Below are 25,746 nucleotides of genomic sequence, written 5' to 3'. Positions count from 1 at the left end.
TCCCATCCTCCTCCTGTTTTTCTAAGACTCAGCCAGACAGGACCCCAGTTCTCCAAGGCTCAGAAACCCTGACACACCCACAGTCAGAGGGGCAGGGGACCCAGCCAGTACTGGCTGGCAAAAGCTGATATGGACGTCTCTGCCCATCTCCACATTCAAAGATGTCATGTCAGTAGCTTGAAATCAGCCTTGGGGCTTTCCCTGGTGGTACAATAGTTGAGAATCGCACTTCTAGGACTTCCCTGGTGGCACAGTGGATAAGAATCTGCATGCCAATGCAGGGGACACGGGTCCTATCCCCGGTCTGGGAAGATTCTAACTGCCTTGGAGTAACTAAGCCCGTGTGTGACAACTTTTGATCCTGTGTGCTGCAACTACTGAAGACCGTGTGCCTAGAGACGATGCTCTGCTACAAGGGAAGCCACCTCAATGGAAGCCTGTGCACCACAATGAGGAGTAGCCCCGCTCTTCGCAACTAGGGAAAGTCTGGGCACAGCAACAAAGACCCAGTGCAACCAAAATAAATAAATTTTAAAAAAAGAAAAAAGAATCATGCTTCGACTGCAAGAGGCATGGGTTCGATCCCTGGTTAGGGAAGTAAGATCCACATGCTGCCAAGTGCTGCCAAAAAAAAGAAAGAAAGAAAAATGTAATCAGCTTTGGAGGGAGTATTTATAGCACAGAAATGGGCAGAATTAACAAGTCAAGGCTTTCTCTTTCCCCTGATAGCCTGTTATTAAAGACTTACTAACACCACTGCTCCCAGCCCTCCATCTGTCCCCACTCACTAGGCCAGGAGCCCCTTTCACAGGGACCCAGGGAGCCCTGGAAATCTGAGGAGACTCTCGAGAAGCCACCAGGTCATGGCTGGGGCATCGCCTGCAAGCCCCAGGCTGCCCTGGGCTCAACCCTGGAACTCAGCCATGGGTTCTCCCAGTCTCCTCACCCCGTCCTCTGCCGGTGACTCTGCAGCCTAGGAGCCGATAGCCTCAGGTTGGGAGGAGCACAGGCTAACGTGTGATTATGGGCAAGTCACTTCAGCCGTCTTCACCTGCCACACAGGAATCAGCCTAAGAAGTCACACCTGTGCTGCTCACGTTCAACTTCTGTCCATGTGACCCCAAGCAAGATAGATCCTTGCTAGGCCTCAGTTTCCTCATCTGTAAAACGGGGATAATGGTAGTTCCTGCTTCATGAGGATGTCATGAAAGTAAATAAGAGCTTTCTTAGCAGAGTGCTTAATACCCGCTAGATTTGCTGCTGTCGTTAGTAATGTCCTATCTCACAGGGCAGTTGTGAGGGGAAAGGGAACCGACGTCTATGTTCAGCGTAGGGTGTGCACACAGCAGGTGCTCGATTAATGGGCCCTGTCCTTTTCGGCGGCAGCAAAATGGGTCAGCTGCTCTGACCTGGGTGGAGTTGCCTTTCTTTAGGCCCCACCTGGCCATTCCGGCCACCAGGGGGCGCCCCGTGGCCCCGCCCCTCACCTGTGCGGGTGGTGCACCCGGCGCCGCCCCCGGAAGAGGGTATCCGGGGCCGCGGGGACCTCGGAGGCAGCCGGGCGTCGTCGGGTGAGAGCCGAGGGGGCGCGAGGACAGGGGCCATTTCGAGCTTCGGGCGGACCGGGCCGGGCCAAACGGGCGCGGGCCGATGGGGCGGGCAGGGGTGGCCGGGCCGGACTCTGGGGACCGGGAAACCCCGGGAGCGGGCAGGAAGGAAGGCGGGAAGGCTGTGGCTGGGCTTCCGACGCCGAGGGTTGGGGGTCGAGAGGCTGGTGTCCCCGACGCCCGGTGGGGGTGCTAAGAGCTGGTAGCTCAGTGCGGGGAGGGGCGAAGAGGCGGGATGCCCCCGAGTCCCAGAGCGGGCTGGACCCGCAGGGGCCACGTCGGGGAGACCCCCGGTCCGTCCGGGGGCAGTTGAGCTGGGAAGACCGCGGATGCCTGGGTCCTGCGGAGAGGCCTGGGGTTTGGCACCTGCCAAGAGGAGGAAGGGAAAAGTCAGGTGTTTGTGTGTGTGTGTGTGTGCGCCCGCACTCACAGTGGGTGAGGAAGCCCCAGGCATGTTGGTGGGGGGTAATATGGGGAAAAGGCCAGGGAACCCCATGGGTCCCCTCCCTCCTGAGCCCCAGAGCCCTTGAATTGCGGCCTCTGGCGGCCCTGGGGGAGCGCCGCCAGGCTCCTTCCCCAGGGCCGGGCGGGAAGTAAACAGAAACCTGGAGTGGCCAGAAGGCAGTGCCCGGCGCGGGCACAACCTGTTACCTCCCCGGGTGGCTGGGAACTGGGGCCCTGGGCCAGCGGTCCAGAAGCAGCGGGCTGAGGGTCTGGGGACCTGAGGAAATAGGGGAACAAGGACGGGGGCGCTGGAGGCCAGGGAACATGGGCCTGGGCTTCTGGAAGGGGAGGGGGCTGGACTTCTGAGGGGTAAGGGGTTAGGACACCTACGTTCCCAAGGCCCTGGATTCTTGGGAGAAGAGGCTGGATTTATCTCTTGAGTCCTGAGTCCCAAGAACCCGGGTTCGGGGCAGAGTTTCCCAGCTGGTGAACCAAAACAGCTGGGGCCTAGGGAAGAGGAAGCGGGGGTGGAGGCGAGCGGTGCGGTGGCTGGGGTGGGCTGTGGTCCTGGAGCACTGGGACAAGTTCCCGGGGGCAGAAACCATCCACCAGAGGCAGGAGCCCGGGCAGCTCTCTTCCTGCTTCTCCCTGCCTCAGTTTACCCTGGGGACATTAACGGAACTGGGAGAACAAGACACAGATCATTAACCCTTCTTGGCCCGGAAGACTCAGAGGGCCAGTGGCAGGTGAAGAATTTCAAGAGAGCCGCGTCTTGGCCAGCGGGGGGGGGCAAACCCCTTTGGGTTGCAGAGGAGGAGTCCTGTCGCCACCTCTCCTCACAGCCCTACTTGCCCCTACAGATGCTGCCAGTGCCATGAACTCCCCAGAAGGGCCCAGCTTTCCGGCCGGGCTGCTCTCAGGGGGCGCCTCCCCCAGCGGTGATGAGGGCTTCTTCCCCTTTGTGCTGGAGCGGCGGGACTCATTCCTGGGAGGGGGCCCAGGGCCTGAGGAGCCAGAGGACCTGGCCTTGCAGCTGCAGCAAAAGGAGAAAGACCTGCTGTTGGCAGCGGAGCTTGGCAAGATGCTTCTGGAGCGCAATGAGGAGCTGCAGCGGCAGCTGGACACGCTGAACGCCCAGCGTGCTGAGCGTGAAGAAGTGAGCTGGCAGCAGAGGGCAGGGCTGGGGGGTGGAGGACAGGGGGTAGGGACCAGGTAGGGGGCAGAGGGACGAAAGCAGGGTTGCCTCTGGAACAGCAGTCCAGGGCTGGGACCAGTCTCCCTGGCAGTGTTGCCAAATGGTTAAGAACATGGGCTCCGGGACAACCCAGTGGTCCAGCGTTTGGGACTCTGTGTTTCCAATGCAGGGATGCAGTTTCCATCCCTGACTGGGGAACTAAAGGTCCCACAGGCTGCCCACTGCAGAGAAAAGAACACAGGCTCCAAGGGCAAGGCAGGACCCGAGTTCAGATCCCTGCCAGGCTGTGTGACCTTGAGCAAGCCGCTGGCCCTCTCTGAACCTTGGGTCTGGCTCCTCAGCAGTATTGCACAAACCCCAGCCAACAGATCCTAGGCACTCTCTCCCTGTCTGGCTCTGGGCTAAGCACTTTCCACTCATGATCTTGGCCAATTCTCACTCAGCTCTGGGAGATACACATGGTTCCCTCCGCCCATGCTGTGGCCACTCTCACCCTGGGAGTCACATCTGGCCCCCTACACACCCAGGACACCACTGACTCCTGTATCCATGTTGTCGGCCCCACACCCTCCCCACTTGGCCACCTAATGGGCATCTCAACAGAAGTGGCACCGGATTCCGTGGTCCCATCGCCTGCTGCCCGCCCCAGCTTCCCACCGCAGGGCCCCAGCCTGAGCATCTCCGCGACCTCTTTCCTCCCACACTGGCAAGTCCTGTTGATTCTTTTTTGAAACTAGACACCAAGTCTTCTCACTTCTCATCATCTCTCCAAGCTGGCCACAGTGCCATCATCTCTGCACCAGACACAGCAGCTGCCTCCTCACTGGTCCCCAGCTTCCACCTTGCCCCTTGAGCTCCTTGTCCACGGGGTAGCCAAAGGGATCTTCTAAAACTGCAAATCAGATCATTTCAGTCTTTGCCCAGAATCTCCCAATGGCTTCCCCTCATTTAGAATGAAACCAAAAGTTCTCACCAGGGCCTAAACGTCCTAAGTGAGCCCCCCGACCTCATCTCAGCCACGTGGCCCCTCCTCTGAGGGGGCCTTTTTTCAGTTCCCTGAGCAACCCACACTTAGGGCCTCAGGGCCTTTGCACCTGCTGTTCCTTGGTGTAGCCCTCTTCTTGCCCTACAGGAGTCAACTTAGACACCACTTCCTCCTGAAGGAGCCCCCACCGCATCTCACTCCTCTTCATCACTTCTCAGGGTTTCTTTAGAGCCCTCAATGTGCCCCTCTCCGAAACTGCCTGGTTCAAATGTGTTCATTTGCCTCTGGACTCTAAGCTGTTTCAGGCAGTGAATTTGGTGGTTTCACTTACTGCTGATAGCCAGACCCCAAAATGGGGCAAGCTCAGGAAATATTGGATGGATGAATAGATGGATGGATGGATGGCTAGATGGATGGATGGGACTTGGAGGTGTTAGGGAGCTTGCCTGACCACAAAGCAGAAGCGGAGCTGGGCATTGGCCAGAGCAATAGGGCAACAGGACCCCAGACTGGTGGGCTAATCCTAGAGCTGTGTTGTCCACACCCCCCGCTGCCCCACGGTATTTGGTTAACGATTTGTCTGTCTGGGTTAGAATCCCTGCTCTAGTAACTCACTGTGTGTCCTTGGGCAAGGCATTTAACCTCTCTGAGGCCCAGTTTCTTCATCTGTAAAATGAAGATGTTAAAGATTTTAAAGGCTTCCCTGGTGGCTCAGCGGCAGGACCTGTGGGTTCAATGCCTGGGTCAGGAAGATCGCCTGGGGAATGAAATGGCAACCAGCTCCAGGATTCTCATTTGGGAAATTCCGTGGACAGAGGAGCTTTGCAGGCTACAGTCTATGGGGTTGCAAGAGTCGGACACGACTTGGTGACTAAACACCAACAAAAGGATTCTAATTCCCGTGGAGTAAAGACAATAATATAGGTGAAGCCCTAGCAGGAGGGCTTGCTAATCGTCACAGCAGCTATGGTAGTGTCACCGTCCTGCATGGAGTCTACAGAGGGGTGAGCGGGCAGACGCTGGCCTCTGACTTGCCCGCCTCCCCAAGCTGGTCCTCTGGGTGTGCCAGGAGCGTCCCCCCACTGGTTATACAGGTTCTGGGGGAGGGCGGGCAGAGGCGTGGGGCCGGGTGCGGCTGCCCAGGGTTAATTAGAGGGAGCTGGCCAGGAGGAGCTGGGGGAGAGGGGTTGAGCAGAGGCGGGATCTCCAGAGCACACAGCTGTGTGAGGCCATGGGCCGGGGCTTCAATTCTGCCAGACTCAGGCGCCATAAACGGCGCCTGCAACCTCGGGCCCAGAAGCCCCGGCGGCAGCCAGAGGTGAGTGGGCACCGGGGAGCCTCGCCCAACTCAGGCCCAGGGTCAGCCCCTCCAGAAACCGCTCTATGGCTCCTCTGCCTCCTCTACTATCCGAGGCTGCGTCTTGCCCCCCTGCCCGCTCCCCCCAGCTCTGTCCTGTCTCTGGCTCTCAGGCCTGCCTCAGACCCCCTGAGACACCGCCCCACCCAGGTCTCTGCCTGTTGTTCTGTGTCCCCTCCAGTCTCACTGTTCCCTCTCTGTCTCCGCCCCTCTGTCCCGGCTCTACAGCAGCTGCAGCAGGAGAACCATGAACTGCGCCGGGGCCTGGCAGCCCGGGGAGCCGAGTGGGAGGCCAGGGCAGTGGAACTGGAGAGGGACGTGGAGGCCCTTAGGGCCCAGCTCGGGGAGCAGCGTTCTGAGCAGCAGGACAGTGGCCGGGAGCGGGCTCGGGCCCTCAGTGAACTTGGCGAACAGAACCTCCGGCTCAGCCAGCAGCTGGCCCAGGTGGGACGACCCTGACCCTGGGTCCCTCGGCAAGGAGGGGGCGGACACCCGGTCCTGGTGGGGGTGGGTGCGCTGGGCCCAGTCCTGGTGGGGGTGGTTGCACTGGCCCAGGCTGGATGGCCCTGACCCTGGGTTCCATAGCAAGGAGGGGCGGACGTCTGGGGATGGAAGTGCTGGGCCTGTTGCTGCGTGGGCCAGCTGAGGACTCTGTTGATCCCCAACCCCATCCCCAGGCCTCACAGACTGAGCAGGAGCTTCAGCGGGAACTGGACAGCCTTCAAGGGCAGTGCCAGGCTCAGGCCCTGGCTGGGGCAGAGCTGAGGACGCGGCTGGAGAGTCTGCAGGGGGAGGTGAGTGCCAACTGGGGCCGGGGGTCTGTTAAGCGGGAAAGGCTGGCCTGGGGGCTGTCTGGGCCCAGCCTTGCCCTCCCACTCTTAGCTCTGATGGGCTTTTCCCCAGAATCAGATGCTCCAGAGTCGCCGGCAGGACCTGGAGGCCCAGATTCGAGGTCTGCGTGAGGAGCTGGAGAAGGGACGGGGCAAGCTGCAGGCCACCCATGAGGAGCTGCTGTTGCTGCGGCGGGAGAGGCGAGAGCACGGTCTAGAGGTGGCTGGCAGGGCTGGGGTGGGTGGGCGAGTCAGGCTGGGGACCTGGACCATTGCCTTGGGGCCTCCTGGGAGAAGACCCCAGAGTTGGGTCACCGGGAGCCCTAGCAGCCGGGCCAGAAGGGCAAAGGCATTAGCACAAGGGCAAGTGGGAGCCACAGAGACTGACTGGGGCTGGTGGTTCTAGGATGCATCAGAGACCAGCAGCTGGAGGCCAGGGATGGGCCCGAGGCGAGAGCTCCCCATCGGAGGTGATGGGGACCTGGACCAGGTCTGGGTGTGAAAACAGAGGAAAGAAAATGGAAGGAGGCAGTATGCCTTGATGTTTGAGATCTTAGAAGGTTGCGCTTGCTTTGAGGTCAGATTACCAGGGTTCTTATCCCAGGGTCCCTCCCTACTATTGTGGGACACCAGCCTCAGTTTCCCCATCTGTGAGATGGGTGCATGATGCATGGCTGCGGGAAGGGTGTGATACGTTCAGCAGGTCGCCTGGCTGAGAAGAGAGGATCAGTCAGGGCCAGGTGACAGCTTTAGTAAGAAGGTGGGCCGGCCCGGTCAGGGACGGGGCGGGGCTTTTCCAGGTGACCGGATGGGGCGGGACTGGAGGGAGGGTGACTGGAGGCTTTGAAGTCTGGGTACTTGTCGGGGCCCTGCTCTATAGGTGAGGCAAGTGGCATGTGCCGAGGGGGACTGCGGGTCCCACGGCCGCCCCGCGCTGTGGGAGCGGGAGCAGACTTCGGCGCTGGGCCGGGCGGACGCCGGGGGATGCCTGACTCCCGCGGCGCGCTGGCGCCCCCTGTCGGCCGGCGGTGGGGGCATCCGGGTGACGCTCACGCTTTCGCTCGTCTGCCGCAGCTGGAACGCGCACGCTCCGAGACTGAGGAGGCGCTGAGCGCGCTGCGGAGGCTGCAGCGGCGCGTCTCGGAGCTGGAGGAGGAATCGCGCCTCCAGGACGCCGACCTCTCGGGAGCCTCGCTGCAGTTAGAGCTCGCCCACAGCCTAGACAGCGACCAGGACCAAAACCAGAACACGGACAGAAGCGGAGGTGCTCTGGTGAGCGAGCTCTCAGCCCACCAGGCTCCACACTCACCATCCCGGAGGGCTGCAGACTCCGCCCCTCCTTTTTTATCCCTAGAAGGTTTGACACTGCCCTGATCTATTTCTTTGGTGGACAGACCACTCTATCCCCGGAGACCCAAGAAGCATCCAGCCAGCAGCGTTCGCCCGAAGAGGAGAGGTTGGAGCCTCCCAGGAAGGGAACATCCCTGAGCCCAGAGGAGATATTGGGAGAAGAGGAGGAGGAAGTGTTCCGGTTACAGGTCGAGGTAGGGGGAGCATAGTATTGGATGCAAAGCTCCTCTCAATGTCAGTTTCTCTTTCCCATCTACACCGCCAAGCCTTTCCCCACGAATCCCTCTCTACTTGAATACTCCTTCATCCCTACAAACTTGCCATCAAGTTTCAACAGCCAGCCTGTATGTCACCTCCTCCAGGAAGACTTCCTGAACTACACTCCCCCTTAAGTCCCATCTCCTCCATGTATCTTTCCTGCAGGCTTAGACCATCCATCTAACCCCGACCCACCCCACCCCGCTAGGCATTCAGAAGATTCATCTCCAGCACAGGATCATTAGCTGTCAGGGTTGTTTGTGGAGCAGGTAGAGATGCGAGGTGGGAGGTACCGGAAGGCAGCGAACTAGAGTCTGGACTTCCTTGAGGAGCAAGCGCTGCGACAACCAAGGGGCCTAACTGCCTCTCTGTATTTTACCCTGGCCGCAGATGGCGATGCAGCAGGCAGAGCTACAGTCCCTGCGGGAGGAACTGCAAAGGCAGAAGGAACTGCGGGTGCAGGACCCCGAGGAGGCCTTAAGCAGCGCCCTCTCGGACCGAGACGAGGCCGTGAACAAGTAAGCATCTGCAACCATTCACCACCGCCCGGGGGCCCTCTGACTTCCCTCGTTTCGTATTAGTGGTCTCACTTCCGCCTGGGCCCAGGACCCCCCTATCACCCCTGCACGCTGAAGCCCCAGCGTCCTCGGACCTGCTCTTTGCCCCTCGCCTGCAGGGTCCTGGAACTGTCCCTGGAGCTCAGCCGCGTTTCTCTGGAGCGGGACTCCCTCTCCCGGGAGCTGCTTCGCACCATCCGCCAGAAGGTGGCGCTGACTCAAGAGCTGGAGGCCTGGCAGGTGAGGGGCGGGGCGCATGGGGCCGACAGGGAGGGGCCGGTGGGGGCGGGGCCGGACGCTGACCCGCCCCGCCGGCCCGCCCACAGGACGACATGCAGGTGGTCATCGGCCAGCAGCTGCGCTCGCAACGCCAGCAAGAGCTGAGTGCGGCCACCTCCGCCCCGCGCCCCGCCCCAACGCGCTTCTCCCTGCGCCTGAGCCCTGGGCCTGCCGGCGGCTTCTTCAGCACCCTCTTCCGAAGGACCTGAGCGCCGGGAACAGGCAGGGCTGGCTTTGCCCTCTTGGCTCACTTTCCTTTTCTGGCCAACGGAGCGATGGGTCCCGATTGTCTGCCAAAGGCAGCTGGTGCCCTCCCCTCCCTTGGAGGCTGGGCAAGGGCTCACTGGGAGCAGGGGCCAGCTTTGGGGGCCAGAGACCCCAGACGGGTGGCAGGGGCACGTGTGGCAGAGCTGTTTATCAAATCTATATAAATCTATCTTTTCTAGGCATTAAGCCCCCTGGCCCTCAGCTGCGGGTCGGGGATGGGGGTGGGTATTTATGTATCAAGATCAGACAGAGTAATATATAAATCATTACACCGACTTGGCCTCTGTTCTTGGGAAGAAAGCACATTGAAAAAAAAAGCCACTAATTTTATTTGTATAAAAAAAAGAAGAAAACACTGTGAACCCCTGAGATGGAGGTGGAGACGCTGTTGGAGGTCAGAAGGACAGAGAGAAAGCTCGGTAGCCCAGATTAGTGAAGACGTCCACTCTGCAGCTGTTGCCCGCAGCTGTCAGGACCTAGAAACAACAGGGGAGTGACTGACCTGCCCCAACACCCTGGCCTCCCAGGGTCCCCACCACCCCTGCCCGGACCTACCTTGCACTCAGGGGCTGCTGGTTGCTGGTTGAGGCTGAGGCTTAGCAGTCCCGGGGAGGAGCCAGGCACTTGGGCCTTGAGCTCCCCACTCAGCTGCCACTGGTTGACACAGCGGCCCTGTCCAGCTGATAGAATCTGTGGAAGACGGAGAGAGCTCAGAGTTCAGGGCTGGAGGAAGAGCGGGGCAGGGACAGCAGAAACAAGACAGAGGGCCTCACCAGGTCCTGGTAGAAGGTGACGTGCTTCTGTGGCGCCCGCATGGGGAAGACGGTGGTGGGTGTGGAGGATCGGAGGTGCCAGAGGGTGAGTGCTGGGCCTCCTCCGCAGACCTGGGCAGAAAGATGGGGGTCCCCAGTTACTGTGAGCCATGGGCCCTCAGCCAGACAAGGCCCGAGCTGCCACCCCAGCCTGCATGCTGCCTGGCTCACCATCCAGTCCGAGTCAGTTGCCAAACATCCGATCCAGCGCCCATTGTGGGGCCTCGAGCACTCCTGGGAGGGAGGAGAACAGAGCAGAAGATGAAGACATCGGAGATGCCCAGGAAGGAAGAAGGGAGGACAGAGCGTGGGGTGTGCCCTCACCTCGTGCTTGTAGACCTCGATTGTCTGGACCTCCTTGGCTGTGCGCAGGTCTGCGGAGGAAGAACCATGAGAGGTATCCTCCTCGCCCCAGCCTCCCTTACCACCAGTCTTCCCTCCAATGCGACATTCCTTACCCCAAAGCCGCACGGCCCCATCCTCGCCGCCCGACAGCACCTCCGGGCTCCGCTCCCGCAGTGCCAAGCAGTGGATGTAGTCCGTGTGGCCCCGGAGGGCCCACTGCAGGGAGAGGGGCAGTGTCAGGACAAGACCCAGGAGGAACACCGTTGCCCCTGCTCCCCCGGCCCTGCTCTCTCACCATGAAGGTCCCTGTCTCAAGGTCCATCGCATGCAGCTGACAGTCTCCCCCCGCCAGGATGAGCAAATTCTCCTGCAGAGGAAGGCGGGATGGAGTCAGAAGTCAGGGTCAAGTCAGGCCAGGGAGAGGGGAAGGATCAAAATCTGGGCCAAAAACAGGACAGGGAAGAGCCCCGAATTTACGAAGGACTCAAACCTTGGGCACGAGAAGCAGAGCATTGATCTCAGGTACTTCCAGGCTGGTCCTGAGGGAAGGAAAGCAGAGTCAACTCTGGTGAGGTGGCACCTTCACCCCCAGGTGCCCTCTGCTCACAGGGCCTGGCTCACCTGTATGGGGGCTGACGACGCCACAGCTCCTTACAGCCCTTCATGGAGAGAAATGCTTGTTGTATAATCGCTGAATCATGTGACTCTCTGTGACCCCATGCACTGGGTGGCCTCAAAGGCTCTCTCTGTGTCTGGGTACCTCGCCCTTCCCCCAGCTCCACACTCACCTTCTTAAGGATCTCCGCCCAAAGCCAGGCCTTCACCTCCCCATCCCCAGCACTCAGCAGATGTCGATCGGTGGAGACCATGCTGTAGACGGGCCCGTCATGGGCTAAAAGGAAGCACAGAAGCTGAGTGACCTCGTCCTGCTCCTGTCATCCACCGTGGGGTCCCCCAAGCCAGACTCAATGCCTGCACCCACCTTGGAAGGTCACCATGGGCTTCTTACTTTCCTCTTTGGCCTCGGAGCTCAAAGCAGCAGACAAGCTGAAGGGAAAGGGGAGAGGGGCCTGAGTGTCAGAAGAAGGGGGCATTAGCCCCCCAGAGGGCCAACTGCCAGAGCTCATGGACAGTGGGGAGCAGGGGCAAGGGTACCTAAAGATAGCTATCTGTCCATAATTGTTGCCAGCTGCCAGGAACTTCCCACAGGGTGAGACGCTCTGGGAGAATATGGTCATGTGCAGCCGCTGCAGGGCCTGAAACACTTCCATCTGTGGAGAGAAGCTGGATGAAGGCAGGCTGGGGCATCCGAGACCTCTGATCCACATACTCCTTCCTGCTTCCCCTGCGCAGTCAGGCCTCCCACCACCCAGTTCTCCTTTGAGACAGCCCACCAAGTGGGCCTTGCCCATATAAGTCCCAGGGGCGGCTCCAGGGAGGTGAGGAAGGGGAGAGCTGAGGCATGATGCCTAGTGGAAATCTGAGCAAAGACTCAGCCTCTCCTCCCGGTTTCCTTAACTGTCAAATAGAGCTCATGGGAGATTTTGTCATGATTGGATGAGCTACTGTACATAGCGTCGCAGTTTCTGTCTTCGCTCAGAAACTGCTTAAAAAACTACTCTACTACTCCAATACAGAAAAACGTACTGACCCCTGATCCGCATCCTGTGACTTTCACGTTAGGCCCCTGAGGTATTTCTGGGTTATCCTCCCTCCCCCGGGTCAGAATCCGATCCCACCAACAGCCCACGCAAAACAGGGCTCAGGGCACGACTCCCTGCCGTGCCCCTTCGGAGCCGGGTGTGAACTACAAATCCCAGAAGGCACTGCGCATCGCCCCCCCTCACCTGACCCAGAGGCACCGCTTGCTGCGCCGCTCGCTCCATCTCGAGAACTAAAAGTCCCAGAGTGCTCCGCCCGCAACGCAGCCTCACGAGTCCGGAAGTACCAGTGGGCGCCTCCCCTTCGCGGTTCCTCACCTACCCGATACTGTTGGCCGGCCGACGTGAAGACGGCCACCGCGTAACCCAAGTCCCAGGAGCAGAGGTGACCACCGAGAAGACACCCCAACACCAAGTGGCGCCCACCGCGACCCCGCTACGTCGGGTCCCCTCCCCCACCCCGCTGAGCAGACCCGCCTTCCAGCTGCGTGCGGTTCTTCTTCCGCGCCTGCGCGGAACCTGGCCGCGCGCGCGCCTAAAGCCACGCCCCACGCGCTGGGTCACGCCCTCAAAGGCTCCGCCCCTGCCGCCTGGATCCCACCCCTCTGCCCGCAGGACCCCGAACCCCAATGATCCTGCAGCAACCCCTGGAGCGAGGCCCCCAGGGTCGGGCCCAGCGCGACCCGCGGGCCGCCTCGGGGGCTTCTGGAGGCCTGGACGCGAGGTGTGTGTGGGTGTGAGGGGCCCTGGGTGGGCCCGGCCCAGGGTCCCAGGAGTTTTGGCTGGGGCCTCGAGCAGGTCTGCAGGATGACACGCGGTGGGGCTAATTGGCAGGGCTTGGGCATAAGCTGAGACAAGGTTGGAGACCTCCGAGGCAGGCTCCTGGATGGTCTGGGAGAGAGGGTGACTTAGACGTCAGCGACAGGCATGGGCCGGGGGGCTGCTGGCTGACGCTGCAGGCTCAGGCGGGCAGATCCTGGGGATGGCGCCAAGAGGGTGGGGTGCTCCTAGCTCTCTTTTCTTCCCAGCTCCCCTCTCCGAGGAGCTGTGCCCATGAGCACCAAGCGGCGCCTGGAGGAGGAGCAGTGAGTTTGGGGGCAGGGAGGGACTCCCATCAAGTCCTCCGTCATCTCAGGTCCCCATCAGGCTACCTCTCCTCTGAATCCCAGCCTTCCTGCCTCCCCGTCTCTCCCCAGGGAGCCCCTGCGCAAGCAGTTCCTGTCCGAGGAGAACATGGCCACCCACTTCTCTCGACTCAGCCTGCACAATGACCACCCTTACTGCAGCCCCCCCAGAGCATTCCCCCCAGCTCTGCCCCCACTCAGGTAGGCACCATCCACAGTCCGCCAGCTGGGCCTTCCAGGGGATCATACCCAGTCCTAGGAGCCCATTTCCAGGCTCTGCCTCACACTGCTATTTTTAGCTTCTCGCCAACCTCTGTTGTTTCCCTACTTGGCTCCTTGGAAGGTGCCAGCAGTCCAGGAGCCCCTGGGGACCTGGACCAGGTGGGGCGTGGCTCTGCCAGGCCAGCCTCTGCCCCTGTGCCCTGTTATTTCCTCTTCCAGAAGCCCTTGCTCTGAGCTGCTTCTCTGGCGCTACCCTGGGAACCTGATCCCTGAGGCTCTCCGGCTGCTGAGGCTGGGGGACACTCCCACCCCCCACTACCCTGCATCCCCAGCTGGGGACATGATGGAGCTCTGAGATCTGGGGAGCAGTGCCCCTGGCCCCCCCACTTCTTCCCCTGAACAAGGGAGAGCAGCACTCCCATGAAGGGACCAGCTGCCCTGCTTTTCCTCCAGACCAGGCCTCTGGGCACAGGACCTCCCCTCAACAGAGGACACAGAGCCCTGAGGTGGAAGGGGCAGGAACATGGGAAAGGAGGCCATCCCTTCCCCGCTGAGAATTGAATAAAGATTGCTGAGTGAATGAAAGCTTCAATCTGGAACCCAGGCTCTTTGGGGAAGGGAGGGCAGGGAGGGGTGCTGAATGCCGGATTTCTCCTCAAGCACTTCCCTGGAAAACGGTCGCGGCCGGCCAGGTCCTGGCAGGCTGGGCTCAGGCATTGAGAATGGGTGAGTCAGAGCCTCGCCCCCACCCCCGCGGTGACTCACTCCTCCCCTCCAGCTCTGGGAAGTCAGGCTGGGATCATGCCACTCTCCAAACCATTTAAAGTTAAAGATTCTTTTATTAATAAATTCTCTCCCCCTCCACATTTTCTCCCCAAATAAATATCTTCCCCTGTGTTAGGGGGTCCGAGGGGGGCAGTGTCTTAGGGCCAGCCCCATTAGAGGGCCAGCCCTCTAGTGTTAGGAACAGGTCCCTAACCCCCCAGGCTGAGATCCCAAGTGGTGGAATTTCAGTACATCTGAGTGGGTGGGACCTGGTGTTGTGTCGGTCCCTCAGGTCAGCCTGGCCCCCAGGCCATGGTGGGGGTGGGGGTGGGGACCCTTGTGCAAATGCTGCGGTTCCTTAGCGTCAGCTGTCAGGCATGAGCCAGCCAGGGTCTCCTTTTCTATTCTGGAGCCAGAGACAGGGCAGTCAGACACCTTGGAAGGCCCTTCGGAAGCTTGGGCCCAGACCTTAGAGAAGTGATTCACTGTCCCCCATCCCTCCACACCCCTGTGGTTGGAGCAGCCTGGCTCTGGCTGTGTCTGGGAGGCTGGGGCTGGCTCCAGAATGAATGAATGAATGATGAGCGGGCACAGCCTCCTGCTGGCAGGGGGCGCGCCCTGTCACTGGATCAGGGCCACGCCAGGACAGCTCTCCCCACCGGTCTCCTCGATGGGGGCTGCAAAATAAGAAGAGGGGTGTCAGGAGTGGGGAAGATGTTGAGAAATGATGGGGGGCCAGTGGACGGGTGGGGACATACTTACTGGTAAACTTCTCTCTCCTGCGGCACCGTCTCCAGACCAGGAAGCCAGAAAGCAGCCCCAGCACGAGGGCCAGGCCCAGGGCGCCCCCCAGGATGGGCCACAGCAACCTGAAGGGGGCTGGAGGGGCCGCAGTGCCTGGGGGCGGGACTTCAAGTCAGACCTCGCTCCTCTCAGGCCAGCCCCACCCCCTAGATCGGAACCTCCAGGCTTCCCTCCCCCAGGTCCCTACCCCGGCGAGAGTCCCTTCCTCACTCCAGCCTCCACCCCCCACCCCGATTAATTTCCCAGATCTCAAGTCCCTTGCTCCCCCGCTCCACCCCGCAAGCCTCTCCCCTAGCTTGGGGTCTGCTTGCCCCGGCCCCGCCCCCACTCACAGCCCAGGCAGAAGTCGCTGTGCGGTCTCGCCCGGCACGAGGCACAGTCCATGCACTTGTCTAGGTCCGCGCTCCAGGAGGTGCCGCGAGAGCAGGGGGTGGTGCCTGGGGAGGGGGCCGCGGGTCAGAGGCTGGGGGCGGGGCGCGGCTATTTTGGGGGCTGAGGTCAGGGTCGGCCCGGCTCGAATAACTTGAGTCACCGTCGCCCTCCGCATTCCTCACAGGTGACCGCACGGCCCGACCGGGACACGGCAGCGCAGGGGAGCAGGGGGCATAGTGCGGAACGCTTTGTGGGGGGGGGGGGCAGTCAGGTCCCCATAACCGGCCCCCCCACCCCGCTGCAGGCGGGTGACTCATTCCCGGGCACTGGGCCCGACCCCGGTCCCTCCCCCCGCATAGCTGGGCACTGAAGTCACCGGATAGAAGGGGGCACCCCACATGGTATAGGGGGCACGGAGGTCTGTGTCCCTCAACAGCCCCCCACTCTTCGGTTAAGGCGGGGTGGGCAGACCTGGTATTGATCAGGTTGGGGGCGTGCCGCCTTACCAGACGAGACATCCCTCTCTCAAACTTTCTCCACTTCCGAGTTCAGACTCTCAGGACAGAAACACCCCGCCCCCCACGTCGGACAGGCGGGAAACTGAGGCCCGGACTACGGAAGAAGCTGGGAGAGGGATGGGACCTCTCCTGATCAGGGGATGCCGTGTCTGAGGACTGTCTGATCCCGGATCCCCGTGTCCGCCTGGTCCCCCAGTTCTGACCCGCCTCTAGGCTCCTGGTGCCGGCTCCCGGATCCCGGCCCGGGGACTCCCCCCGCTCCCACGCCCTCCCGCCCGGCCGTGAACCGGCATACCTGGCACTCGCTCCCCGGCCGCGGCGCGCAGCAGCGCCAGCCCGAGCCCCAGCACGAGGAGCCGCAGCAGCGGGCGTAGCGGGCAGGGAGCCATGGTGCTCGTCTGGCAGCCGCTGCCGTCTGCGCTCGCCACCCGTGGACCGGGGCACACAGCGGCGGCCCCGCCCCCGCCCCCGCCTTCCGGGGCGGACCCCTCGTCTTGGCCCGGCCCCCACGATCCGCCCCTAGACGGCCCATCCCGCCCTGCCCCGCCCGCTAAGTTTAGGCATTCCCTCAACAAACGCCTCCTCTGCGCCGGAGCGGCCAGAATGCCAAAGAGAGGCAGATGTGGCCTTGCCTTCTCGGTGGCTGAAGCCCGGGAGGTGTGTGTTGGGCGAGGGAGCGGGTCTGACACGAAACAACCCATCTCAGAAATAACTGCAGCTTTCTTAAGGGCCCCGAGGGTATAATAATATAACAAAAATAATACTACTGTGTCGTTTCATTTCTACCTTGGGACATTTGTTGATGTTTGTTGTTCAGTTGCTCAGTGGTGTCCGACTGTTTGCGACGCCATGGACTGCAGCACGCCAGACCTTCCTGTCCTTCACTCTCTCCCTGAGTTTGCTCAAACTCATGTCCATCGAGTCGGTGATGCCATCCAACCATCTCATCCTCTGTCGTCCCCTTCTCCTCCTGCCTTCAATCTTTCCCAGCATCAGGGTCTTTTCCAATGAGTCCGCTCTTCACATCAGGGCTTCCCTGATAGCCTGCAATGCAGGAGACCCCGGTGCGATTCCTGGGTTGGGAAAGTCCCCTGAAGAAGTGATAGCTACCCACTCCAGTATTCTTGGGCTTCCCTTGTGGCTCAGCTGGTAAGGAATCCAGCCCCAGTGGGGGTAGACCATGGACTGTATAGCCCGTGGACTCGCAAAGAGTCAGCCGCGACTTTCACTTCACTTCACTTCACTCTTCGCATTCGGTGGCCAAAATATTGGAGCTTCAGCTTCAGCATCAGTCCTTCCAATGAATATTCAGGATTGGTTTCTTTTAGGATTGACTGGTAAAATGCTGTCTCCCTTTTTCGGAGTGAAATGAGGCTCGGGAAGGTTAGGTGAGTTCCGGAGTCCAGACCCGAGCTCTGTTCGGCCCCGCACCGCGCGCCTTCCCAGCGGGCAGAACTGCAGCCGGCTGCTACCAGGGGCCCGGGCCAGAGGTGTGCAAGCAGAGGCTGCAGGCTCGAGCGCCCCTTACTGACCAGGTTGGGATTCGCCGCAAGTCGGACAAGGGTCTCTGCCCCTCCCCAGGGCGGTGGGCCGGTGACGTCACTGCCTCTTTAAAGACCCCCGCCTCCGCCCCCATCTCCACATTCTGCCGGCTACTCAGAGTCTTTGTGGACTCCTCAGGTGAGACTGGGCAGGTGCGCCTGTCGTGGGGGAAGGGGTAGACACCGGGGATTGCGGGGCGCATGGGTCGTGGCAGAGTTGGGTTGCGGTGCATGAGACGAACCTGAGCTGATTTGACCGCGAGCCCCTGGGGGCGGGGGGACGCCTGCACCCGAACCGGGGCCCTGAAGGGGTCCTTCGGCGGAAGGGTTAAGTGCCCCTCCCCCTGCCCAGGACAAAGGCACCGAAACCCGGGAGCCCCTCCCCCACCTGTGCTGCTCTCTAGGGCCGAGCCCTTCTCCCCCTCACCTGTACGAGCGGACCCCGCGGCGAGCGCCGCCCTTAGGCCCCTCCAGGGTGCGCGGCTTCCACGGCGGGGGGCTGAGGACACCCTCCTTCGGGCCAGACTCAGGGGAAATAGGGATCGAGAGCTGGAGGGGACGCCCTCGGATGAGCCGAGGCCATAGCGCGTGGAAAGGGAAGGGGCCGAGAGCAGGGGCGCGCTTGTAAGGCTGAGGTGCCGGGTGCCTAGGCTAGCGTGGCCCCCACCCTAACCCGGGAGGAGAGGCCTGGAGGGCTGACCCTGGGGTTGGGATTGGCGCTGTACGGCCCGCCCCGTCCGATCTCCCCTGAGGTCATGAGTTCTCCAGGGTTATGGGCGCGGTGCAAAGGAATGGAGAGTCTGCCCTCTGGCCACCCGCTGGGGCTGGTGCTAAGTTTAGGTCCCAGCCGTGCGCGGGAACTTTGTGCAATGGAGGATCATAGGGGGACCCTGAAAGGAACTGATCGCCCCCCAAACGACCTCCGAGACAAATGAGGATGTGAGGGGGCCAGAGTTGCCCCAGAGGAGCTGGTTCACTGGACAGACTCCAAAGGTGGAGTTTCCCCCAATTTAGGGGAAATTGGGCCCTAAGAGGATGGCATTTGGGGCAAGAATACACAAGAAAATGTCACCAACCTTGGGAGTCTGTTGTGTAGGCAGGGCAGAGGGCAGGACTCCAGGGGGCAGCTGGGGACCTTGGGAAAGGAAGTACTTTGGGTGGGAAGGGCTGGTGTTATTGTTTTGTTGTGTTTCTTCTCCACCTCTCCTGCCCCATCCAGGTTTTGAATGGGTGGAGCTGGTTTGAACCGTTTGAGTGGTGAGCAAGGCCAGGACTGTCTGGCCACCGTCCACACTATATCTTAAAATCAAACTAGCAGCCACCTGTTTTGGGGCATGGATCCAAGTTGGGGTGAAGGGTTTGGACACTTACGTTGGATGCTAAGAGGAAACTTGGGTCTGTTCTTGGTGTTAAAACTAAGTTTTAAGCCTGGAATTCATGGCTAGAGCCAACCCACCACCCATTTGCCCTGTGGAAACTACTGAAAAATTGCATCCTGTTGTTTCATCCCTTTTATCCCTTTGTACCCAAAGGGCCATGGCTAGCTAACCTTTACATGTGTGTGTGTGTGTTAGTAGTTCAGTCATGTCTTTGCAACCCTGCAGACTGTAGCTCACCAGGCTCCTCTGTCCATGGAATTCTCCAGGCAAGAATCCTGGAATGGGTTGCCATTTCCTTCTCCAGGGGATCTTCCCAACCTAGGGATCAAACCCAGATCTCCTGCATTGCAGGTGGATTCTTTACTGTTTGAGCCACAATGGAACCCCAGCATTTGCGTGAAAAGAAAGTGAAAGTGAAGTCGCTCAGTTGTGTCCGACTCTTTGCCTGTCCGACCCTTTGCGACCCCATGGACTGTAGCCTATCAGGCTCCTCTGTCCATGGGATTCTCCAGGCAAGAATACTGGAGTGGGCTGCCATTTCCTAGGGAGAAAAATTAATGCTGAAGCATTAAATGCTCATTTGCCCTTGAGAAAATAAGGCTTGGAGCGTGCCTTGCCCATGTACAGGGTTCATACTGACTTCCAGGGTTCATACTCTTGGTGTCCTGTGTGGTGGCTATGGCATGTGGCAAGGGACCTAGCGTTCATTGAGAATGAGGGGCTGAGCCAGCTGGTCTTACCCTTACTCTACTTTTGTCCCCCAGCGCAGCGTCTCAGCCCCAGCCTCGCCATGGCTTCCGCTGGTCTGCAAATCCTGGGGATCGTTCTGACTCTGTTTGGCTGGGTGAATGCCCTGGTGTCCTGCACCCTGCCCCTGTGGAAGGTGACCGCCTTCATCGGCAACAGCATCGTGGTGGCCCAGGTGGTGTGGGAGGGGCTGTGGATGTCCTGCGTGGTGCAGAGCACGGGCCAGATGCAGTGCAAGGTGTACGACTCGCTGCTGGCGCTGCCGCAGGACCTGCAGGCCGCCCGGGCCCTCTGCGTCATCACTCTCCTCGTGGCCCTGCTTGGCCTGCTGGTCTACCTTGCCGGAGCCAAGTGCACCACCTGCGTGGAGGACAAGGACTCCAAGGCCCGCCTGGTGCTCACCTCTGGGATCATCTTTGTCATCTCGGGGGTCCTGACCCTGATCCCTGTGTGCTGGACCGCCCACACCATCATCCAGGACTTCTACAACCCTCTGGTGGTCGAGGCCCAAAAGCGGGAGCTGGGAGCTTCCCTCTACCTGGGCTGGGCGGCTTCCGGCCTTTTGTTGCTGGGTGGGGGGCTACTGTGCTGCACCTGCCCCTCTGGGGGCTCCCGGAGCTCCAGCCATTATATGGCCCGATACTCAGTATCAGCCCCACATACCGCCTCTCGGGGTCCCTCCGAATACCCCACTAAGAATTACGTCTAATTTGGGTAGGGGAGTGGGGGCTCCTTTGACAGTGGAGTCTAACCCACTGCACTGGAGTCATGGAGATGGTGATCCATAACAGCTTTGGGATTGTTTTGGCTTCTTATTGGGGGTGGGGGGCAGTGGTTAATCCACTTGATAACCTACCTGGGGTCTGCTACTGGTGTTCCTCACTTTGGAAGATGGAGCCAAAAAGGTGATGCTTCAGTTTCTGGATTGTTCTCCACCCTGGACAACCCTCTCTTAGAGATCAACCTGGAACTGTGGTCCCCATGTGAAGGATACCACGCTCTGCCCTGCTGGTGCTGGGGCCAGGGCCTCCATAGGACAAGCCTTTCCTTGCTGGTCAAGCCTCTGGAACCCCCAGGGGCTCTCGAGCCTTATGTAGCCTCCAGAAGAGCAGGTGATAAGTTACCAAAGACCCGCCAGTCTCCAAGTCTTCTGACCTCTGGCTCCTGCATCCTGAGTCATGTTCCCCTTGTGCTGACCCCTGACCCTCCTACTCCAGCCCCTGTGCACTTCCCATATCCTGCCCACACTCACCAGTTGTTACTAAATAAAGCATGTTTTGTTTGATTACTTACCTTTGGTGTTGCTGGGGAGGTTGCTGAATGCCAGACTGGCAGGAGAAGGTGGGCATGACTGTCACACCTCCCGTGTTCCGTCCCCTGCCCCGTGACTCGCATGGCCTGAGTGAGGTCACTGCCTGGGCATGACCTGGAGCAGGCCTTGCCTGACAAACCCACGGGAGGCCATCAGGTCTTCCCAGCCCAACCACAAATACTCTGTTTATTCTGAGTTACAAATGCTCTGTTTATTCCCTACTTGAAGGTGGGGTGAGGGGGGAAGGTGATGGGCAGGGTCTCTGAGCCTAGAGGAGAGCAGCTGCTCTGGATCCCGGTAGTGGCCAGGCAGAGAGGGCCAACTCCAGGCCAGAGAAGGCATAAGGAGCTACTGCTATTTGGGTGAAGCCCAGGTTCTGGGAGCAAGGGAGGACTCGGGAAGAGGAGGACCAGCCTGAATCCAGGACAGAAGAAGAAAGAAGCAGGAGCACTGGCCAGGCTGCAGGTGGGGCCTCCACGGAGGAGGGTCTAGGCTCACTCGGGCCGGGTGCTGAGACTAGCTCTGCAGCCAGGCCTGCTCCTGCCTCTGGAAAGTGGGTTCCACCTGGCAGAGGGGTGAGAGTGGAAGGCAAGGTTGAGAGCGGGGCAGCCAGCACAAGGTCAAGGTTTCCAGCAGCAGGCTTCCTGGGACATTTGCCTCACACGTAGTCCCTCTTGTCCAGCCCAGATGCCCCCGAGCGGGAGGGGATAGAGTAGCCCAGCCTCGGTCCCTGGGGCCGCTCGATCTGAGGCGGGGGGCACGTGCAACACAGTAGCCCCCCTCCCAGCAGAAGAAGGGCGGACGCGGCCCAGCCCAGGTAGAGGGAGGCTCCCAGCTCCCGCTTGAGGGCCTCGGCCACCATGGGGTTGTAGAAGTCCTGGATGATGGCGTGGGCCGTCCAGCACACGGGGATGAGCACCAGGATGCCCGCAAGGAGGAGGAGGACTCCCGCGGTGAGCACGATGCGGGCCTTGGCTCCTTCGTCCTCCACGCAGGTGGTGCACTGGGCGCCCGTGATGGCCACCAGCACTCCGAGCAGGGCCAGCAGGAGGGCGATGACGCAGAGGGCCCGGGCAGCCTGCAGGTCCTGCGGCAGCGCCAGCAGCGAGTCGTACACCTTGCACTGCATCTGGCCCGTGCTCTGCACCACGCAGGACATCCACAGTCCCTCCCACACCACCTGGGCCACCACGATGCTATTGCCGATGAAGGCGGTCACCTTCCACAGGGGCAGGGCACAGGACACCAGGGTCCCCAGCCAGCCCAGCACAGCCAGGGTCATACCCAGGAGTTCAAGGCCAGTGGAAGCCATCTGTCCCCTCCCTCAGTCAGGTCTTCCCCACTCTAAGCGGCCCGGTTGATCAGAGGAGTGGGTCTGATGCTCCACGCCTGTGGGAACGCAGGTGGGGGGTCTCTGTGTCCAGCAAGGGCGCGTCAGCGTCCTCTGACCCACACAGCACTCACCACATCCGAGAGCCTCTTGCAGGCACCTCCTTGCTCTGTGCCCTTCACAGATGTGTCTCTGAACCCCCAGCAACAAATCCACCCTCAGTCTCGCTCAGCTGAGTGGCTGCCGTTCCCAAGCGGGTTCCGTTGCCCCTCAGGTGCCCTGCAGTCGGTCCCGCCGCCGCTGTCTGACCGTCTGACCAGCTTGCACAGACTCTCCCGCCGACCCACCTGCCGGCAGAGGAGAGCCAAGCCGAGCCACGTCCCTTGACGGGGCTTGGCGCAGGTTCTGGGCCTGAGCAGCTCACTCGGCGGTGCCACCTGAGGACTCCTGGCTGCCGAAGAGGGGTTTTAAGGCCGAGGAGGGGGAGGAGCCGGAGTGATGGGAGGAGGCAGGGCTGGGGGTGGGGGGGCTCAGAGTCGCAGGGGGATTGGTGACCAGGAACGAACCGGGGAGGAAAGAACCTCCATGCCTGTGGGGACGCAGGGACAAAGGAATGAGGAGGAGACAGGACTGGCCCTGACTCAGGCTGAAAGTGGGAGGACCCCTTGGGCACCATGCTGAGCCTCCTGAAACCCGGCCCCCCGCTGTCTTTGCTCTCCCCCTCCCCATTTTGTTTCTGTTTCATGTTGCAGATGCACCAGCTTCCCCAGTATCACACACCCTTGTCCCCCTAGCCCACCCACCCAGCACTCTGGAATCTGATCCATCTCCCGTCTCAGCCTAGTGGCTCTGGCGGCTCCCGAGGGAGAAGGCCCCGCCCGCATTGTTCCCCTGGTGACAGGTGCCTGGCGCCCAGCTCAGGTGGCATCGCCCAGGCAACGGCCTAGAAAACCACCCCCCACCACTACCTTGACTTCAGCTCAGGTGTGCCTTCCCCCTCCTGTTGCTGCCACTGGGGGCTGAGCTGAGTGGCTGAGGGTGTCGTGGGGCCGGGGGATAAAGAGCCTCTTGTGATGGTGGGGGAAGGGGGAGAGTAGAAGGGGGTGAACCCTGGTTGGGGGACAGCCCAGCGCCCGGCTCTGTTTGGGGAGACACCACAGGGGAGGGCGAGGTGGGTGAGGCCCAGGTGACTTGGGAGTCCCTGAGTCCTGCCTCGCAGAACTCAGGATGCACACCCCTTCCTGAAGACCCCATCAGAGCCCAGGACTCCCCTTGTGGAAACAGCCCAGCCTGGGGGTCACACAGACCATGGCTCAAATCCTTCCCGCTCCCCCTCCAACCTACCCACCTCCCCAGCCAGGAGCAAATTCATAGAAGGTCAAGCCTCCCTGGGTCAAAGACCCCTTTGAGAAACCTCACAGGACCCACAAACAGCAGCCCCTCATTTAGAGGGGAGGCATAAGCTCCTTCAAGCCCCTCCCTGGGTACTAAGCACTGAGCTTTATTGTGTGAAAAGGGAGTTGGGGACTGATAAAAATTCCTATCTCCAGGGTGATGGGGAGGACTCCAGGGGGAGAGCCTCTTCTCTCCCCCCACTCCCTCTGCGGAAGCTGGAGCTTATCTGGCCTATGGGGGCAGGGATGGGAGGGCACCGCCCCCCCCATGAACACCTAGTAGCTGCTCTGCTCTGCTTGGGACCCTGGGGGAGAGGTCATCCCCTTGTCCTCCTCGTCCACCCAGTGGGGCTGCATTTACAAAGAATTCTAACTTCAAGTGGCTGCAATGCTCTGGGAACAGCTTTCAGCAATTCTTTGGAAAAGAAGTTTATATCTTGATCAGATCTGTAAAGGGATGGGCACCCCCAGAAAAGCAGGAGAATCCCTCCCCCTTAAATGAAGAGACTGAGTGAGTGAAAGTCACTTAGTCCTGTCCAACTCTTTGAGGCCCCATGGACTATACAGTCCATGGAATTCTCCAGGCCAGAATACTGGAGTGGGTAGCCGTTCCCTTCTCCAGGGGATCTTCCCAACCCAGGGATCAAACCCAGGCCTCCCGCATTGCAGGCGGAGAGACTGAGGCCAGTGCCAATCAGAGGGTCTGACCAGTGGACTCCAGTGGCTGGGGAGCCTCCCCAGAGACGGGCAGAGACCTTGCCCAGAGAGGAGCAGAGTGTTGGCCAACCTGGTTGCCCTGGCCTGAGAGTGGGGAGGAGGGTGCTGATGCAAAGGCTGGGAAATAACCAGAGCTCCCTGCTGGCTGGAATGAGCAGGGGGAAGCAAGGGTGGGTTGTCCAGCTCGTCCAGGCCCCTGAGGACTCACATTTCATGGGGGAAGAGGGGATGTGGAGAAAGAAGAAGGGCAAACAGAGGCAAGCCTTCAGTGGGCTCCCTCCAGGGCTGCCAGGAATCCAGTCACACAGGTTTGGGTAGGTGTCAGGCGGCAACCAGCCCCGTTCTCAGGAGGGCCCACCGACCCGCGCATACAAAAGGCCTCCCATCCTGGACAGCCCCAGCCTGGGGCCTTTTCTCTCTCCAGGCCTGGAGACAGTCTGCCTCTGGCCCAGAGTATAAGGCCACCAGCTCATCTTGATTTGCCTGGTAATTACTAGTTTGAGCAGAGTCCTGCATCAGGATGCGGGGGACGGGGACAGTGGGTCAGCCTGCAGTCAGAACTGGCTTTACTGTGTTAGTCGTTCAGTCATGTCTGACTCTGTGCGACCCCATGGATTCTCCAGGCAAGAATACTGGAGTGGGTTGCCATTTCGTCCTCCAGGGGATCTTCCCCACCCAGGGATCGAACCTGGGTCTCCTGCATTGCAGGGAGATTCTCTCCTGTCTAAGTCACCGGGGAAGCCCAGGGAAGAAGCGTCAGGGACGCCTTGCTTTTGAGGCCCACCAAGCCCACTGGCGGCTCTACCCTGCCCGCCTGCCCGCCCCACCTAGGCGACAGGGCCTCGTGGCAGCACTGCACACACCAGGTAAGCTTGTGCCCAGAGATGGCACTAAGCGGCCCCTAGGTTTCCTAGATCCCATCATCTACCCTCTACACTGCCCCTCGTGCAGCCTCGTGGGAGGTGGGCGCTCAGGAGATGAAGATGCCCCCTCTCACTGTTGCCCCCAGAGACCAATCCCAGCCACACCTGCCACACATCTCTGCTCTTCTCCCTCCTGATAAGGCACCTACTCCCACAGCTCAGAGGGGGAGTCAACGTGGGGACATTCGTCAGAGAACAAGGAGGGGGTAGGACCGGGGCTGGAATGTGCCGCCCACCCTCAGCCCTCAGCCCTCCTTAGGCCACAGCTAGGAGGCCCCGGGCCCTCTCTAGGGTTTTCTGGTCAGCCTTGATTCAGTAGGATCTGGGAACTGAAGGGTTAAAGTTGGGGTCTACAGAGGGGCAGGGACTCGGGTTGGAAGGCCATTGTTGGGGAGAGACCAGCACCCCCACTGTGAAGTTACCATCTCAATGACAATTTACCAAGTCCCCAGGAATCGCCGCCTCCAGGGAGAGAGGTGGGAGGGGAACCTTCCCTGCTGTTCAGGGGGTGGGGGGCGGGGAGAAGCGGGGAGGAAACCGAGGAGTGAAAGAGCCAAATCGAACCTTTTTTCTCTTCAGGAGGGCGGAGGGGCTGGAGGCTCAGGTGGCCCAAGAGACCGGGGCTCAGATGGAGGCGAGGGGGGAGGGGTC

General features: G+C 60.6%; 6 protein-coding genes across 11 annotated transcripts; 3 read left to right on the top strand and 3 right to left on the bottom strand.

The window, feature by feature from the left end:
- The first annotated feature begins 1,481 nt into the window (after positions 1 to 1,481).
- BICDL2 (BICD family like cargo adaptor 2) lies at positions 1,482 to 9,404 on the top strand. Of its 2 annotated transcripts, none has more exons than XM_061400942.1 (10): positions 1,482 to 1,571; positions 2,912 to 3,207; positions 5,817 to 6,032; positions 6,266 to 6,382; positions 6,492 to 6,638; positions 7,493 to 7,690; positions 7,813 to 7,962; positions 8,417 to 8,544; positions 8,703 to 8,823; positions 8,910 to 9,404. In XM_061400942.1, exons 2-10 carry the CDS (start codon positions 2,926 to 2,928, stop codon positions 9,069 to 9,071), a joined length of 1,521 nt encoding a protein of 506 aa, XP_061256926.1. In that variant the 5' UTR covers positions 1,482 to 1,571; positions 2,912 to 2,925; the 3' UTR covers positions 9,072 to 9,404. The 2 variants fall into 2 exon arrangements, with proteins under 2 accessions (XP_061256926.1, XP_061256927.1); XM_061400943.1 differs by lacking the exon at positions 1,482 to 1,571 and adding an exon at positions 2,607 to 2,797.
- A 37-nt stretch (positions 9,405 to 9,441) lies between these two features.
- On the bottom strand, positions 9,442 to 12,353 carry THOC6 (THO complex subunit 6). 3 transcript variants are annotated; one of them, XM_061400945.1, is made up of 13 exons: positions 12,270 to 12,353; positions 11,442 to 11,557; positions 11,269 to 11,333; positions 11,075 to 11,178; positions 10,908 to 10,945; positions 10,777 to 10,825; positions 10,582 to 10,653; positions 10,400 to 10,502; positions 10,266 to 10,315; positions 10,113 to 10,175; positions 9,903 to 10,013; positions 9,685 to 9,819; positions 9,442 to 9,605 (listed from the first exon to the last, which is right to left on the bottom strand). In XM_061400945.1, the coding sequence occupies exons 2-13, from the start codon at positions 11,555 to 11,557 to the stop codon at positions 9,525 to 9,527; spliced, it is 987 nt and encodes a 328-aa protein (XP_061256929.1). In that variant the 5' UTR covers positions 12,270 to 12,353; the 3' UTR covers positions 9,442 to 9,524. The 3 variants fall into 3 exon arrangements, with proteins under 3 accessions (XP_061256929.1, XP_061256928.1, XP_061256931.1); XM_061400944.1 differs by lacking the exon at positions 12,270 to 12,353 and adding an exon at positions 12,134 to 12,218; XM_061400947.1 differs by lacking the exon at positions 12,270 to 12,353 and adding an exon at positions 11,938 to 12,095.
- A 223-nt stretch (positions 12,354 to 12,576) lies between these two features.
- On the top strand, positions 12,577 to 13,885 carry HCFC1R1 (host cell factor C1 regulator 1). Of its 3 annotated transcripts, none has more exons than XM_061400952.1 (4): positions 12,577 to 12,671; positions 12,976 to 13,032; positions 13,144 to 13,272; positions 13,513 to 13,885. In XM_061400952.1, exons 1-4 carry the CDS (start codon positions 12,577 to 12,579, stop codon positions 13,646 to 13,648), a joined length of 417 nt encoding a protein of 138 aa, XP_061256936.1. In that variant the 3' UTR covers positions 13,649 to 13,885. The 3 variants fall into 3 exon arrangements, with proteins under 3 accessions (XP_061256936.1, XP_061256935.1, XP_061256937.1); XM_061400951.1 differs by having other exon boundaries at positions 13,117 to 13,272; XM_061400953.1 differs by lacking the exon at positions 12,976 to 13,032.
- Positions 13,886 to 14,112: 227 nt separating this feature from the next.
- TNFRSF12A (TNF receptor superfamily member 12A) lies at positions 14,113 to 16,191 on the bottom strand. Its single transcript, XM_061400949.1, has 4 exons — positions 16,048 to 16,191; positions 15,195 to 15,299; positions 14,821 to 14,955; positions 14,113 to 14,735 (listed from the first exon to the last, which is right to left on the bottom strand). The coding sequence occupies exons 1-4, from the start codon at positions 16,139 to 16,141 to the stop codon at positions 14,680 to 14,682; spliced, it is 390 nt and encodes a 129-aa protein (XP_061256933.1). The 5' UTR covers positions 16,142 to 16,191; the 3' UTR covers positions 14,113 to 14,679.
- Positions 16,192 to 17,145: 954 nt separating this feature from the next.
- CLDN6 (claudin 6) lies at positions 17,146 to 20,711 on the top strand. The gene is made up of 2 exons (XM_061400948.1): positions 17,146 to 17,432; positions 19,437 to 20,711. The coding sequence occupies exon 2, from the start codon at positions 19,463 to 19,465 to the stop codon at positions 20,126 to 20,128; it is 666 nt and encodes a 221-aa protein (XP_061256932.1). The 5' UTR covers positions 17,146 to 17,432; positions 19,437 to 19,462; the 3' UTR covers positions 20,129 to 20,711.
- A 216-nt stretch (positions 20,712 to 20,927) lies between these two features.
- On the bottom strand, positions 20,928 to 22,837 carry CLDN9 (claudin 9). Its single transcript, XM_061400950.1, has one exon. The coding sequence runs from the start codon at positions 22,041 to 22,043 to the stop codon at positions 21,390 to 21,392; it is 654 nt and encodes a 217-aa protein (XP_061256934.1). The 5' UTR covers positions 22,044 to 22,837; the 3' UTR covers positions 20,928 to 21,389.
- Positions 22,838 to 25,746: the final 2,909 nt, after the last annotated feature.

Source organism: Bos javanicus, chromosome 25 (genome assembly GCF_032452875.1).
Source record: "Bos javanicus breed banteng chromosome 25, ARS-OSU_banteng_1.0, whole genome shotgun sequence".
NCBI classification, from domain to species: Eukaryota; Metazoa; Chordata; class Mammalia; order Artiodactyla; family Bovidae; genus Bos; species Bos javanicus.
This window is presented reverse-complemented; position numbering and strand designations above follow the sequence as displayed.